At 40.4% G+C, this 14,474-nt stretch overlaps 1 protein-coding gene across 4 annotated transcripts in view; it reads left to right on the top strand.

The window, feature by feature from the left end:
* SHCBP1 (SHC binding and spindle associated 1) overlaps positions 1-10,049 on the top strand; it is a 96,646-nt gene extending 86,597 nt beyond the window's left edge. For all 4 annotated transcript variants that reach the window (XM_050923078.1, XM_050923076.1, XM_050923075.1 and 1 more), the window contains 5 exons: positions 1,331-1,462; positions 5,051-5,169; positions 5,938-6,024; positions 6,396-6,537; positions 7,905-10,049. In XM_050923078.1, coding sequence (XP_050779035.1) covers positions 1,331-1,462; positions 5,051-5,169; positions 5,938-6,024; positions 6,396-6,537; positions 7,905-8,233 — 809 coding nt within the window. In that variant the 3' untranslated portion in view covers positions 8,234-10,049. The remainder of the gene's footprint in view (positions 1-1,330; positions 1,463-5,050; positions 5,170-5,937; positions 6,025-6,395; positions 6,538-7,904) is intronic.
* Positions 10,050-14,474: the final 4,425 nt, after the last annotated feature.

Here is a 14,474-nt window from a genome sequence, read left to right as displayed (position 1 = left end):
TGCTGCCAATTATCCAAGTATCTGTAAATACCGATACACATGAAAAGGGCAAAGGTTAGTGTAGTGACAAAATATATTTGGGTGACGGCACATGTACAAGTGTATCCCGCCTTAGCTTTTTCTCTAAATTTCAGACTACTGCTTCTATAGAGTGCAGGTGTCTTAAAGTCCTACAGGGAAAAGTGATGAATGTGGTGGGATGGCAGATGGGTGATCAATTGTACAATGGGTTTTCCACACTTAAAATTTCCACAGCTGACATCGGAACCTCTTAAAACCCTTAGGGAGAGAGTCCTTTCAACTTAACAATATATCTGAGAGCGTCCCCCCCCCTTTTTTTTTTAACTTAGAAATAATTATGCGCTCCCTAGGTCCCATGGAAAGAGGAGATCCTTGAGACCCTTTGTACAGATGTCCTGGAGCAGGAGGAATGGGGAAAGGTTGACCTTTTCAGTCCCCAACTTCTACCCAAGCCTTTTCTTGCTGTTAGACATGCTGTTTTAGGGGCAGGCCCTGACTGGTCATTAGAGATCTCTAGGCCACTCTTAGCATGTTAACCATGATATCTTTGCATTTGGGTAACAATTCTTTCAGTTTCTGTAGTGTTGTATGTTTCAGCTGGATATAGTATTCATTTCCTGTCCTAAACTGTGGGCTTGCCATGCACTGTGAATCAGCTGGCACTTAGGAGGGGTCTGTACATCAGTGGTGGGGGAAGTGATTCTGTATTTCTCATCTACCCTCAGAGGTTCTGAGACCTAATTAGTTTATATCTGACTTCTTTACAACTTAGTGCAAACTTTTTCAATACGCATTATCTTTTTACTATACAAGTAATTAAGGCTTTACATGCTGATAAATCAGTGGATGGTTTAGTGAATCAGTATCATCTGCTTTAAAGTTTGTGGTTTTACTTGAATTCTCCTGGAAACTGCAGCAGTCAAGGGTTTTGACCCACTTCATTTAAATACAGAAGTCAGTAGTGCAATGGATGAAATTTGTTGTTTTTGTGCAGCCCTCCACCTCAAAACCTTTGCAGTGAGGCTGTAGTGGTTTGAGGGAAGCAGCCATTTGGGAGACTTTAACCTTCCTCGTATGCTTCAGGGGCGGGATTCCTGCCAGTTTAGGGAAGGCTGATGTAGGAGGGAGCATTGGGGGTGGTCTGAGTGATGTGTGGAAAATTTAAACCTGCTACCATGATAGAACACAAGTTACAGTCCTTTGACTCTAATTTTGATATCTTGCAATGTGTACAGGGCATCTGTGTCCACCTGTGAACCACAGTAACACTAAATTTTTTTTTTTCCTTTATCTAAACTTTTCCTTTCAGGGTATGGCCTGCCAGATGACGTTGTGATTGAAAAGAGGGGCAAAGGAGACAACTTTGTTGACTGTACAGGGGCAAATATAAGACTCTCCAGTTTGAAGCTGGTTCAGCATGATGCTGTAGAGGGGATCTTAAGTAAGTAATAAAGTGTTTGTCCGTTTTTATGCTTTCATAATTACTGGTGGAATTAAAGCTTTGCTAATTTGTAAATCTGCATTCAATATTACACTCTTACCAGCTTGCAAAAGTACACAGTAAAGGGATCCCTATTGGTATAAACATCAGACCTTCAATATTTCTTTACCTAGATTACTAAGAACTTGGAATTTAATAACTCCCAGCCTCTGAACTTTCTGACTGCCATCTTAAATTATCAAGCCTTTTCTCATTCTTAAAAAACAGTAATCGAATCAAACTGTCCTTTCTGCTAAGCAGTGTTCCCTCTAATTTTTTATGTCCATGTGCGGAATGAATTCTTTTCTGCACTGATGTGGAGGTGATGTGACACACATCACCTTCATATTGGTGCACATGACAAAATTCATAGTGTGGGAGTGGGGCCAACGGGTTTGGCGAGTGGGAAGGGTCTCAGGGCTGGGGCAGAGGGTTGGGGTGTGGGGGTGTGTGGAGGATGAGAGGTTTGGGGTTTAGGCTGCCCTGGGGTTGCGGTGGGGAGAGAGGACTTCCCCCAGCCCTATCTTGCCACAGCAGCTCAGGACTGAGGGAGGGACTCCTCTCCCCTGGCTGCTTCGGCCGGTGGGGAGGGCTGTGGCCATGCAGTTTAGAGGGAATTTAGCTGCTAAGTCTGCCTGCCTCTAAAAATTGCTACATAGCCTGCTCCAGTTTGGCTGGTGAATGAAACCTGCTTGCCTTACCGGCAAAGAGAACTGCCTTGGAAATATCTGACTTGCTGAACCAATCTTTCTTCTCCTTAGTCACCACAAACCCCTTTGCTTGCTGACAGCACATTCAAATTGAGGCTCAGCAAGATACTACTTTTGTCCCTTCCCTCAAACAATATTTATGTGGCTATCAAGTAGGCCCATCCCCTACTCTTCTTGCTGGCACGTCAGTTCTACAGCTCTAAGCCTTCTATCTTTTCCTTTTGTTCCCTTCCCCCTGACTGCCAGCTTTGTGCTATTATGCCTCACATCATTTGGCCTCTCCTGTTGTCCTTGTCCAGCAGTCAAGAACCTGATCCCTTTGCTTCCCCAGAAAGCACTGCTGCCTGTCCTGGACTCAGGTTAATAAGATTTTTCTCATGCTATGAACCCTTCAGTTGAGAATCTGCATTTTTTGCAAGCAAAACCAAGCTACATTACATGCTGTTATTTTCATCAGTCCTTGGAACATAGTGTCACTCAGACAGTTCTTTTGATCATCTAAGGAAAAATTAGTTCCATCTGAAGATAAACTTATTGGGTCCTGCCCTTCTGCCTTTGGGGAAAATGCTAATTAACACTTCACTAAAGAGAGGTGGATTGGAATAAATATCACTTTAAAGTGCTTAGCACCTTCATGTAGGTGTTTCATATTTTATCGACTTAGGTAAAACATCTCCACAAAGAAAGGGAATCAGCGCTGATATGGAGTGGTCACTGCTGTCATTTAAAAAAATCATAACTCATAAGGGTAGATCTGAGGCTAATGTTCCTTTAATGGTTCCTTTGCAACAAAGGGCCTGGATTATGTTTGTAAACTTGCACTGGTGTAACTATTTGTTCTAGTTATACCAGTGCAAACCACTATTATAAGCAAATTTAAACTGATTTAGCTTAATTCAGAACTTAATGAAATTAAGCAACTGGTATAAGCACAGTTTGCATTAGTTCAAGTGCTTCTACATTAGGTTTTTTCATCAGTGTAACTGAATTGATTTAGTTACCGAAAAAAATGTGCAATCCAGATCACGTCCACAGGGTTACAACGTGTACACTGGCATGTGAGAACGTCCATGTGCGTAATTGCTTTGGTCTCAGATAGACGATAACAGATTTATTTTTATTGCAAAAGAGCTTCTATTTATCCTGTTTTGCTGTGTTACATGCATCCCTGACTTTCTTTGTGGGATTAGGCCAAGGCACTGCATTACTCTGAATTATTTTCTCTTGTAAAAACCATGCAATTAATGAGAGAAATCCAACAAAGCTAGACAGTTGTCCTCTTTTCCAAGTTAGCCACTGAACAAAATCAGTTTACAATATGACAGTTTCCCCATGCCAGAAAACGTATGAAAGTGTTTGTCGGCGAAGCTTGGTGGCAGCGGGTGAACACTTTAAGAGGTGGTAACACATGATGAAATAAGAGAGGGGCCAGTCCTCCTTTTGTTGCACAGCCAGCTATTAGAGCCACAGGACTGGAAGAAATGACTATTCCTGTACTTTCACCACAGTTTTTCCCAGCAGGTGTCTAGTTCTGTTGGCTGTGGGCAGTAATATTGGGAGCTCCTCCTATGGACTGAGAATGTGCCCAAGCCAAATTTATAGATCACTTTATCAGATAACTGTTGTTCCCAAATACTGGCCCATTTGCAAATGTTCACAATAATTGTATTAACATGACCATCCCACATACTCATTAGCACACATACTTGGAGTTATTTGGCAATAGTTATGCAGAAAGTGAACTCTTTGGCTTTAAGCCCCCCTGTAGATCAAAACACTTATGACTTGATTGCATTGTTTCCTTTAAATTTAGGGGAGTTCTATTTAAATTTGCTTTAATCTTCTGAAAGTCGAAACCTGAAAATTATCCACTAAGGTGTAAAGGCAAAACTTTACCACATTTTTGCTTGTCTGATCATTTGGGTCATGTCGCATGTCTAGGGGTACGTGTGCACATGTACTGGGGTGGCCAAACTTACTGACCCTCCAAAACACATATGACAATCTCTTCAGATGTTCAAGATTCAGGGTGCACCTGCCAGGGCTCAAGGCTTCAGCCCTGCTCCTGCTGAAGCCCTGATTGCAGGCTAGGTATACAGCAAACATGCCTGTGGTCCCAATCATGATATATGTGCGCCAGACAGACTGTCACTATCCATTGTCAGACTCAAGAGTGTTAACTTTATAGCTGTTTCACACACTTCTGATCCTGCTGCAGCTCTGTGTGGGGCTGGTCCTGGTCTCCTTGTCCTCTGACTGAGCAGCCTGATGAGTACTCAGACTTTTGGTGGGGCTGCATTGACCATGGGGCGGGGGCTGAAAACACAACTGAGAATCTGCATGGTCCTAGCTGTGCCCCGTTTGCTTTGGCTGTCCACCTTTCCCCAGTGGAAGCAAGCAGCGAGGTGCGGGTGTGTGTAAGGCAGAAGAGCCTCTTCACTGAATATCTGGCACTGGAGGATCATTCATACATTGCCTTGATCCTCCCTGGTTTTGGACTCGGATTATGCTGCTGATGTGCTGGAAAGTACTGCACTGCCACAGTGTGTCCCTGAATGTGTATGGAAATTGTTTCCATTTAACTTTTGTTGGTTTGTTACTAAAAAATAAATACTTTCAAGAGCATACTTGTTAAAAAGGCTGAATGGTAGTATCTACCTCGGGCTCCACTGAAGTCTTATTGAAAAAATGTTTCCTTAGCAGATATTAATCTAATATGGCCTCATTACAGTATCTGTCTGGCCTGATGAACAGAAAATTTCTCTTGTTATAGATCAGCCATTATACTCTTTCTTTTAGAATGATTTCTAATGTCAACACTGGGTATCTTTGATTGCAGGTGTTCACCATGGGAAAACCACACTCGAGAACTGTGTGTTACAGTGTGAAACTACAGGTGTTACAGTGCGGACATCAGCAGAGCTATTAATGAAGAACTCTGATCTGTATGGTGCCAAGGTGTGAACTAACTTTTAAATATTTATTTGAAACAAAACTACAGCTTGAATAAAATGAAGCTCTCTGCGGGCAAATAGGGAATCATAATCAGGAAAGAGGATGGCTTCCTTGATTCTTTAGAAAACCACCAGTATCTTCCATTAGATGGCTAAATATAATTGGTGTTTAAGAAATCAGAGAATTCTCTTAATCTCTTAAGTAATATGTCTCTACGATGGGGACTCATGTTGACTTGCATGTGACACCGTGAAAATCAAACAATAACAAGAGTCAGTAATGAAATAACTCCAGGTGCATTCTTGGAAATGATTCATGGGATAAGGCTGTTCTTAAAATGAGCCTCTGTTTTGTGCCCCTTAAATGTTCTTGTCTCTCATTAAACTAATATCTTTCTCCAGCTGAACTGCCTTTTTTTGAACATGTTGTCCGTTGATTCTTACAAAGAGATGATCAAAATCTAACACTTTTGTTACATCACCAAAAAAATCACTGGATTTCCTAGGATTGAGTACAGTGTATTAAAGATCAACTACATCTCTGCATGTGTCATGCAATCTCTTCCCAGCAGAACTTTTTGTGGTGTGATTATAGCAGCATTGCCAGTGAACCATGAGCATCTGCTACCTGACTTAGTTTACTAAGCCCTATAACAGGAGGAAATAGACTCTTATCATGTAGCCACTAGGTAGAGACAAAGACCCGCTTTGGGGTAATGGGTTACACTGGGAACTTGCTGACTCATTTATGATATGTCTCTTTAATTTACAGGGTGCTGGTGTTGAAATATATCCGGGTAGCACATGTAGCCTGCTGGACAATGGCATACACCACTGCAAGGAGGGAATCCTCATAAAAGTGAGTTCCAGATGGAATGTTCTCTGATCAGTTACAAGATCATACCTGTTCAGACTGGTACCTACTACCAGTAACTATTCTAGTTAGTTATCTCATGATGTCACTACTTTTTGATTTTAACTTGTTTGAAAGACAAGGAATGATAACACTGATAGCAGTGGACTTGAATTCTTGTCTATTACAGTAAACTATTCCTTCTATTTCATGGCTGCAACAAGGAAAATGGTGACTATATTTGTCCCTTAAATATACAAATAGATTCAGTTCTTATGTATTTTTGTTTTTAGAGAAAACAATCTCTAGCGGGATTGAAATTACCTTTCTGAGATTTTGCTACATAAATCTTTTTTTACGTTTGTCTTCTGCGATAGGATTTCTTAGACGAGCATTATGACAGTCCCAAGATAACCATGGTGAACAATGTGATCCATAATAATGAAGGGTATGGAGTTGTCCTGGTTAAACCTACAGTTTCCTCTGATGTAAAAGACATTGCTGCCAAAAATTCAGAAGGTATTTTTTTTTACTCTAGTGACTTAATAGGAGTCTAAATGTAGTGGTGAATTTGTTTCTGTAAAATATATAGAAAAGGCACATCATATAACTTGGCAGAAAGAAAGTCTTAAACTTTCTAATAAGGAGAAAAATACGACTTCCCTATAATTATCAGAGGACTGAGATTTCCCAGTTCACAGCTATTACAAAGGAATGTTTAGGAGTAGCTGCAGGTTGCATGTGTGTAATTGCTTGCACTTCAGTTTCACTTTTTTATCCAATGATATCAAAGCACTTGTAAAAGTTTATTCTGGGCACTGGAAGCCCGTATCAGGCAGCTCACATGGTGGTCTTTCAGAACATCCTGACTGTTTAGCCATTGAAAATATGAGACTTTCTGCAATAAAAGGAGTTTTAATCTCTGTTCCATCTAGTTGTGCTTGAGGCTTTTTCCAACTGTCTCCCCTATAAACAAGTGTCTGGGTCAGTGTATCTGAGTCTATCTTAAATGGTGTGTAGCTATTCAGTGACGAAAAGGAGCTTTCCACTTGAATCTTGCCTACTGGACCCATCTGCTCCACTATCCAGATCCTGCAGGACTGGAACTAACTACTTGGTCACACGCACAAAATGGCATGTTGTCAGGGAGAAAGTGGGCATATTCCTCCCACAACCCTTTCCTACCCATATTAATCCTCTGCTCTCCTGTTCCACCATGGAACAGAAATGAGACTTGTTGGATCTAGCTTATTCCTCCCAGAGTAGTTGTTCCTCACCATAAGTATCACTTGAGAACTGTACTTTCCATGTCTCATTTCAAAGAAAGATACTAAGGTCTCAGTTGCAATGTCTAATCCCCACTCAGATCTCTCTAAAATACTTGACTGTCTCTGAGTAATTTAAGTCTCCAGATTCTTTCTTAAGCATCACACTCGTATACTTGGAATATATGGGGCTATCATTAAAATTGCATCTGGAAGGGGTGATAAGAGGAAGCTGATGAATTTTCCCCCTGAACCTTTCATAAAATATTCACTGCCGCTTTGCTGTTTCCAGTGGCAATCACCTTGAAAGCTTATTCTTACATTTTAACTCTGTGCTGGATTGTCATTGGATATCCCAGTTGCCACTTGACTTTGTTCTTTGTGCTATATATATTGAACCTTTGTGTTTGCATTGTAAGAATTAGCTCTTATTGGCAAGAGCTGATGTAGCTGGACTATGTAATACTTGAAACTGTTGTTGCAATATGGGGAGTATTTTCATTGTTTAATAAGACTTAAAGAAACATCCTACATTTCAAAGTGTTCCAAGTCTGACACTTCAATTACTTCAGCTCCTCCAGGCATCTGCACAGTCTGTAATAACTTCATCACTGTTTTCAGATTTAGGAAATATACAGACTATCCAGTCAAATGGTGAGACAGAAAACGTAGAAGATTTGGGACATGCAGAGCTACATGAATGTGCAACGGATGAACTGGAGCTTCATGAGAGAGCTGAGATTTCGGAACAAACTGAAGGCAATTATGAAATTGCAAATGAACTTGTTGCTACCTCTGTAAAGAAGAGCCAGATGCACAAGAAAAGGCTGAGTGAACTGGGAATCATAGAGGCCGATGACAACATAATGTCTCAGGAAATGTTTGTTTCTATCGTGGGCAATCAGTTCAAACGAAATGGGAAAGGAAGTTTTGGCACGTTCCTCTTTTGACTCTCCTGACTTGCAGTGCCATTAGGATAGATGATTTGCACAAGCTGTTATGTTCGCTGCTACTTTCAGAGAAGTTAATTGGACTCATCTGCTTTCCATTATGTTGCCAGAATGTGATGAAATTCAAGAATATTTATTCTTTTTAACAGTGTGCATGTTGCACATGTGAAGTTGCTTCCTTGTAGCGAATGTAGAAAACAGAACTCCAATGTGGAAACCTTGTATGAACATTGCTGATCCACAAGCTCTTCCTTTACCAGCCATGTACTTCACTTTTATTATAGTATTTATTTAACTACTAAATGTAAAACACTTTTTAAAAAATCCTAGGCACCAGAATGGAGGATGGACAACAGCTGCAGTGATATAGCTCCCTCCATGCTATTTCTTAACTGTGCCCAAAGTGGTTCTGACTTCCATGTAATACTGGCATGGTCATTCATTAGTATGTTAAAGGCTTTTTAATAATTAGGGTATTACTCAATCACTTATTTATTGTTAAGAAATTGGGGGTTACCAGTATTATAGTTACAGGATTTATTAGGAAATCTATTGAACATCTGAAAAGATGGTATTGCTCAAAGCAATGTGTATGTGTGTGTAACTTGTACTGCCTAGTGCTAAAAATCAGTGTACCCTTTTCTTTAGCCATAGTAGTGTTCTGAATTGCAACAATTTCTAAATGAAAAGGAATTAAAGTAACTTGTTTGTATTTGTCATATTTTTAGATCTGTAACACAATGCTTTTTAAGTAATAAAACATGTTACTTGTGGCATCAGACCATATTCTTAGAAAGGAATGGAATATTATCACAAATGTAGTTTGACTGCTCATGGAAATTTTTATCAATAAAACAAAGGCAAAGCATATCAAATCTAATCCTGCCAGGCAGTCACCTCTGCTCCACAAGGTTAACTTGAGAGCTGACCCTGTGTCTTCCATTCTTACTTGGTCCTAACTTGAAGAAAAACTTGCATTGACTGCCTGAGTGAGAATTTAGTCCCGTAACTGCCATAGCATCTTTCTGGTGTAACTTATTGACATTCCTTATCCTGTTGTCCTTTAAGATCTACAGATTTGCTTTTTGGTAATTTAGAATGCATGGAATACTAGCAAAGAGAGTGAGGACCTGGAAGTCCTGTAAGGTGTCAAATAATGCAGCTTGCTGATGAAGGGATGATCAAATATTCTTAATGTTAGGCTGCAGAAAACTTCAAAAGATAGCTTAGCACAATGTAAAACAAGAAATGAAATGCACAGCTTGTTGAAAAATTGATGTGGATTTGACTATTTAACACTTTTCATTCCAACCTCAATGAAATAGTGATTAAATACCTTAATCTGTTTTATGCAATTAGTCATTGGTGCCAAGGAAAAAGGAAAACCTATAGATTTTTGTCAGCATTCTGTTTTGCTTACTGTAATTTGCACTGTCAGTGGAACTGTAGAAAACTTATTGCTGTTCCCTGCTTTCCTATCCCACCTTTTTCATGCTTTTCCACTTAAGACACGCAAATTAATATTTAATTTCCATTGATTGTTGCTGATAATTGAATGCCACACAGATCCCAATTGCACTCCAGTTATCTTAATTCATTAGGCACAGAGGATAGCATTTCTGCTAGTCAACAAATATACGGAAATTTTGTCGTGGCCTAAGATTATATATTTGGTGTGAGTATTTTAACTCTAAGACTTAGTAGTCTATCTCTAAATAATACATGTCACACAAACCATTTTACTCTTCATGGAGATTTATGCACATAGAGGTGTGGTTTTATATCTAACTTCTAATCTATATTCCTAATTAAAGAATTGGTGCAAAAAGGCTGTAGTTCTGCAGTTTTTCCTCCTCCCCACCCCATCTGTCTCTTCAAAGTTGCTGGTTTAGATATATTTCTCTCTTCTGTTGTTCACTTTAAAGCTATCTAATATCTGACATCTTGCCCCTTTATTCTTTTTAAATGGGAAAATTTATGGCGATAAACTACTAAGACAATAGTCTCTTAACATGCTTGCTTTACTACTCAGTTGCTTTTTGTATGCCAGAGACAAGAGTTGATGCCAATGGGGGTCCATAAGTGTAGTGAGAGCAAATGGGAAAGCGGAGTACTGCCACTTGAGTCAGAAGGACTTTGTCCTTTTTGCCTGTTACAGAAACTAAATTGTTAAATGGTGGGTTGCTATTTGGCATCTGTATAGTACTTTTAAACCTCAAAGCACTAAATAGTTCATGGATACAGGCTGACTGATGTATAGAACTTGGTTTGCTCATCAGAGTTCAATTATCCCTATCAGTTCATGCATGTGTCTGCCCAAGAAACATGAAAGCCTCTTTATTTTATCTTTGGTAGCCCTTCATTCACAGATTGCTTTCTCTGAGGTAGGTGTGCTTAGATAGGAGGAAGCAAGAACTTTTCACTGGGCCGGAACAATTGCTTGTGTACATGTTGACTCACCAAGCTGTGCAGTTTGCCACTGGCTTCTAATTTGTCTCTCTAAATGAGGTCCCAATAAGATGGGGAAGGAAAGAGAGAGAGATGTGGTATAGGAACATAGTCTCACAGCTTTATAGTGTGACTTATTTTTTTCCATCCCAATTTATAATCTGCCTCCCCGGTACTCGTGCTTACACTGCTGCGTGATGGCATCTTGCTGCCAAAACCTTTGGTTTCAAGAACTCTTCAGAGGGTTGCTCTTGTTTCATCCAGGCACAAGATGTTTTATGGTGGCATTTTTAAAAGCTGTGTTGGCCTTACCCAAACTCCCATTGATTTCAAAGGGAGCAGAGTTGTGACAGAGTGAACCTCGCACCCTTGAAAACTAGCTCACTCTTAGTAAAGAGGTAGCAACTAACGTAAGCCTAGGAACCTCTGCCATGGCCTCCAGCCTTTGGCTTGTTGACTGTAGTTGACATGGCCATCGCCCCAGAGTGTATGCCTTTCCTCCTTCCTTGAGTCTACCTCCTCTTACATAAGGATTATTTAGTTGTGTGCTTAGGGTGGGGTACAGGTGCGGCTCTAGCCATCTTGCCAGCCAGAGAGGAAAACATTTTCAGTAACCCTCCCTCTGCCATGCCTCCCTATTCATTGCAATCATTAAAAGGGGTTGAGCAAAAGCACAATACTACCGCAGCAGGCTTTTCTGGACTATATTTAAACATAAATCCTGTTAGGCCTTGGCCTTTGTAGACAGGGACTGATTGTGCAATAAACAGTCTCCAAGTTTTGACTAGTCAAAGTGTGGTTTTGTACAGGGGTATTTGGCATGGTTAGGCTGTACCTACACGTAGAAATCACTTACCTAAAGCCCCTAACCTCTCTTGGGCAATATTCTGTACGTAAATTTGGTAGGAGATAGTCACTGCCCTGATGAACTTAAACTCTAAAGACCCACAGACTGGTAGAATTGAAGAAGTATCCTATACAGCTGGGAAACCAAGGCAGAGACAGATTAAGTGACTGTCTGAGGTTGCTTGTCAAAATTCTTATCAGAGTCAGTAACTGAGCCCAGATCTCCTGATTGTTTCCATTCCCCACCTGTAAAGGGAGATAATGCATTTCCTTACCTCATAGGGGTGTTGAGGATAAATGCATTAAAGATAGTGGGGCTCCAACAGTATGGTCTGGGGGCAATATGAGTTAGTGTCCTACTGCCCATCCAAAGACCTAAGCTGCTCCTGTAAAGGAAATTGTATGGAGGACATGTCAGTAAGCCACTTCCTTCTATTGAACCTGGATTTCATTTCAATGAGCAGTGTGCAGATGAGTGAAAATGGTGTGAGTAGATTCAATTTTGAAAGGAGAAAATGAGAGTACAGAGTGGCAAGAAACTGGAATACGTACAGAATTCCTGCTCAGCCACAGTAGAAAAACAAGGTGCCGCTCAAACCTCTGCATCTTACCCAGGACAATTCTTGTTTACATTAAGGAGAATCTTTATATACCCCAGCCCTTGATAAACGCTTAGTCGTGCAGCTCAGTAGTCAGATGAATTTTTATTAGAGTATAAAGAATGTGCTGAATTTCAGAACTATTTTTAAAACAAGTGAATCCAATCAGAGACTAACAAATTATAACAGTGTAAATTGGAATCCTACTGCACTTTCTATGGTACACATAAAACACTGCACATGTAAGTAAATGATTCTGTTAAAAGTCAAGTGTACTTAATAAAATACTGTTAGCTGGCCTTTAATTCACAGTCAGCTTTGTAAGTGAGAGCGGCTTGTAGATGTTTTGTCTGCAAAAATTGCTTAGCACCAACCTGCTTAACTTTATCACCCAGGACTATTGTAGGGCTCCACATATATGTAAACTGCAGTCTCAGTAAATCTGTGAGTCTGTTTTGTGTCTAGTACCCCTGTGGGATACTCAGTTGCAAGCTTGGGAAATAGATTCTAGTCACTATTTCTGAAATAAGGTTTTAATTTTTGCAGCACTAACCATCTCGTTATTTTTGTGTCAACACTGCTAGGTAACATTGAAATTAATAAAAAAAATTATTCCTGGTTTTGTGCTTATGTCTTAACACTATTGTCAGTGTAACAAATCCTGTTTTGAGATGCAAAAGGTAAATGAGCATTTTGGCTTTTCATCATAGCATCTGTATTAAATGTGCAGCATACATTTCCCTTAAAACTTTGTAAACCCATTCGTGGGGAAGAGCTAACAAAGAATTGCTTCCTCAGTCTGTGTGGCCAGGCTAATGTGCATTCCAAAAGTTTGTCCGTCTCAACCCACTTCTCACTTGTCCTTTTGAATACCTGCTTTGTTTAAAATGGACATCGTAATTCCATATTACAGAGAGGTTTTTCCTAATTTAGAACATTGGGTCAATGTCTAACTCTTCTAATGGATGTAAAATGTATGTGTCCAAAACTGTGACAATATTTTGCAGTGGATAGGGGATGATTCTGCTCCACCATACTTTAAGCCAAGAAAGAAAAGACTGTGCCCTAGTGAGTGCTATATCCTAAAAGGCTCCCCTGAGAGGAAGCTGATATGAACTGATGTGATATCAGCATCCAAGCCAGGTAATTAACCATTACAAGGAAATGTAAAGAGGAATGGAGTTGTTTGGGAGAGGCCAGGGACTTACACTAGCCAAGGAACCAGCAAACTATCCTTATTTAGCTGTATTTTAAAGTCGTATTGGATGCCTCACGTGCTCAGAAAATGAAACACAAGCTCTTTTTAGAAGAATTTCATCCTCTGCCTTCCGGTTTAGAAGTTATTGCCTAGAGCCACAGTTGTGTTTCGAAGGGACAAATCCTTCAAAAAGGAGGAGCCTCTGTTGGACTGGTGGTGGGCTGAGACCACTGCCTTTCCTGCTATCCCATAGCAACTGCTTGTTCCTTCGTGCTTCCCTATCTATCTACATCCACCTGTTGTCTTACACTTAGACAGCAATTTGGGGCAAGGATTGCTTTTTTGCTCGGGTTGGATACAATGCCTTGTACAATGGGGGTTTTGGGCCATGGTGTGTGCTCATAGGCACTACCACAGTATAAATAACAAAACCTCTTAGATGACTGGAACCAAGCAGTGTTACTGACTGTTCTCTCCAACCCTATGTCCCTCATCTCAGACTGGAGGCATGCAAAAGCAGTCAGGAATCTAAATATTTATATTATAGTAGCATCTGTCATGGCCCTGCTGGGCTACGCACTCCAGACACCAGAGGTCCCTGACTAAAGAGCTTGTAATCTAAGGCATCAGTCTTGCAAGCTACTCTGTGCGGACCCTGCACCAGCTGAAGTCAATTGCACTGATTTGATGCACATAGAAGTCAATGGGGCTCCATGCAGGTGCAGGGGTGGGCACCAAGCTGCTTGTGGAATCAAGGCCTCAGGGCTGATTTTCACTGTTATCTGATATGCACAGTGTCTCTTCACTGAATGGAGAGAATATCGTCATGTTGGGATTTCCATGAGGGGATAAAGGTCATAGTGCAAAAATGTAGCTTGCACATCCACCTTTTCTCATGCGCAATTGTTCTGAACCATAGCCATTACTGCATGATGAATTATATTAATTTCTCATTCCTGATAGCAGTTGGATCTATAGTCTTGTTTTCTGTAAGTCCTTTCTTCCCAAACGATCCCTTGCCAGCACAGCCATTCATAACTAACTATTGATATTTGTGTGTGTTCATCTAGGTCAATAAAAATGACACGTAAAATATCTTCCGTCTGGAACAACCATAACTGTGTGCCTAAGGCTTATGAATAGCCTTTTG

Source organism: Gopherus flavomarginatus, chromosome 14 (assembly GCF_025201925.1).
Source record: "Gopherus flavomarginatus isolate rGopFla2 chromosome 14, rGopFla2.mat.asm, whole genome shotgun sequence".
NCBI lineage: Eukaryota > Metazoa > Chordata > Testudines > Testudinidae > Gopherus > Gopherus flavomarginatus.
The sequence above is the reverse complement of the archived record's forward strand: the minus strand, read 5'-3'. Positions and strand labels throughout refer to the sequence as shown.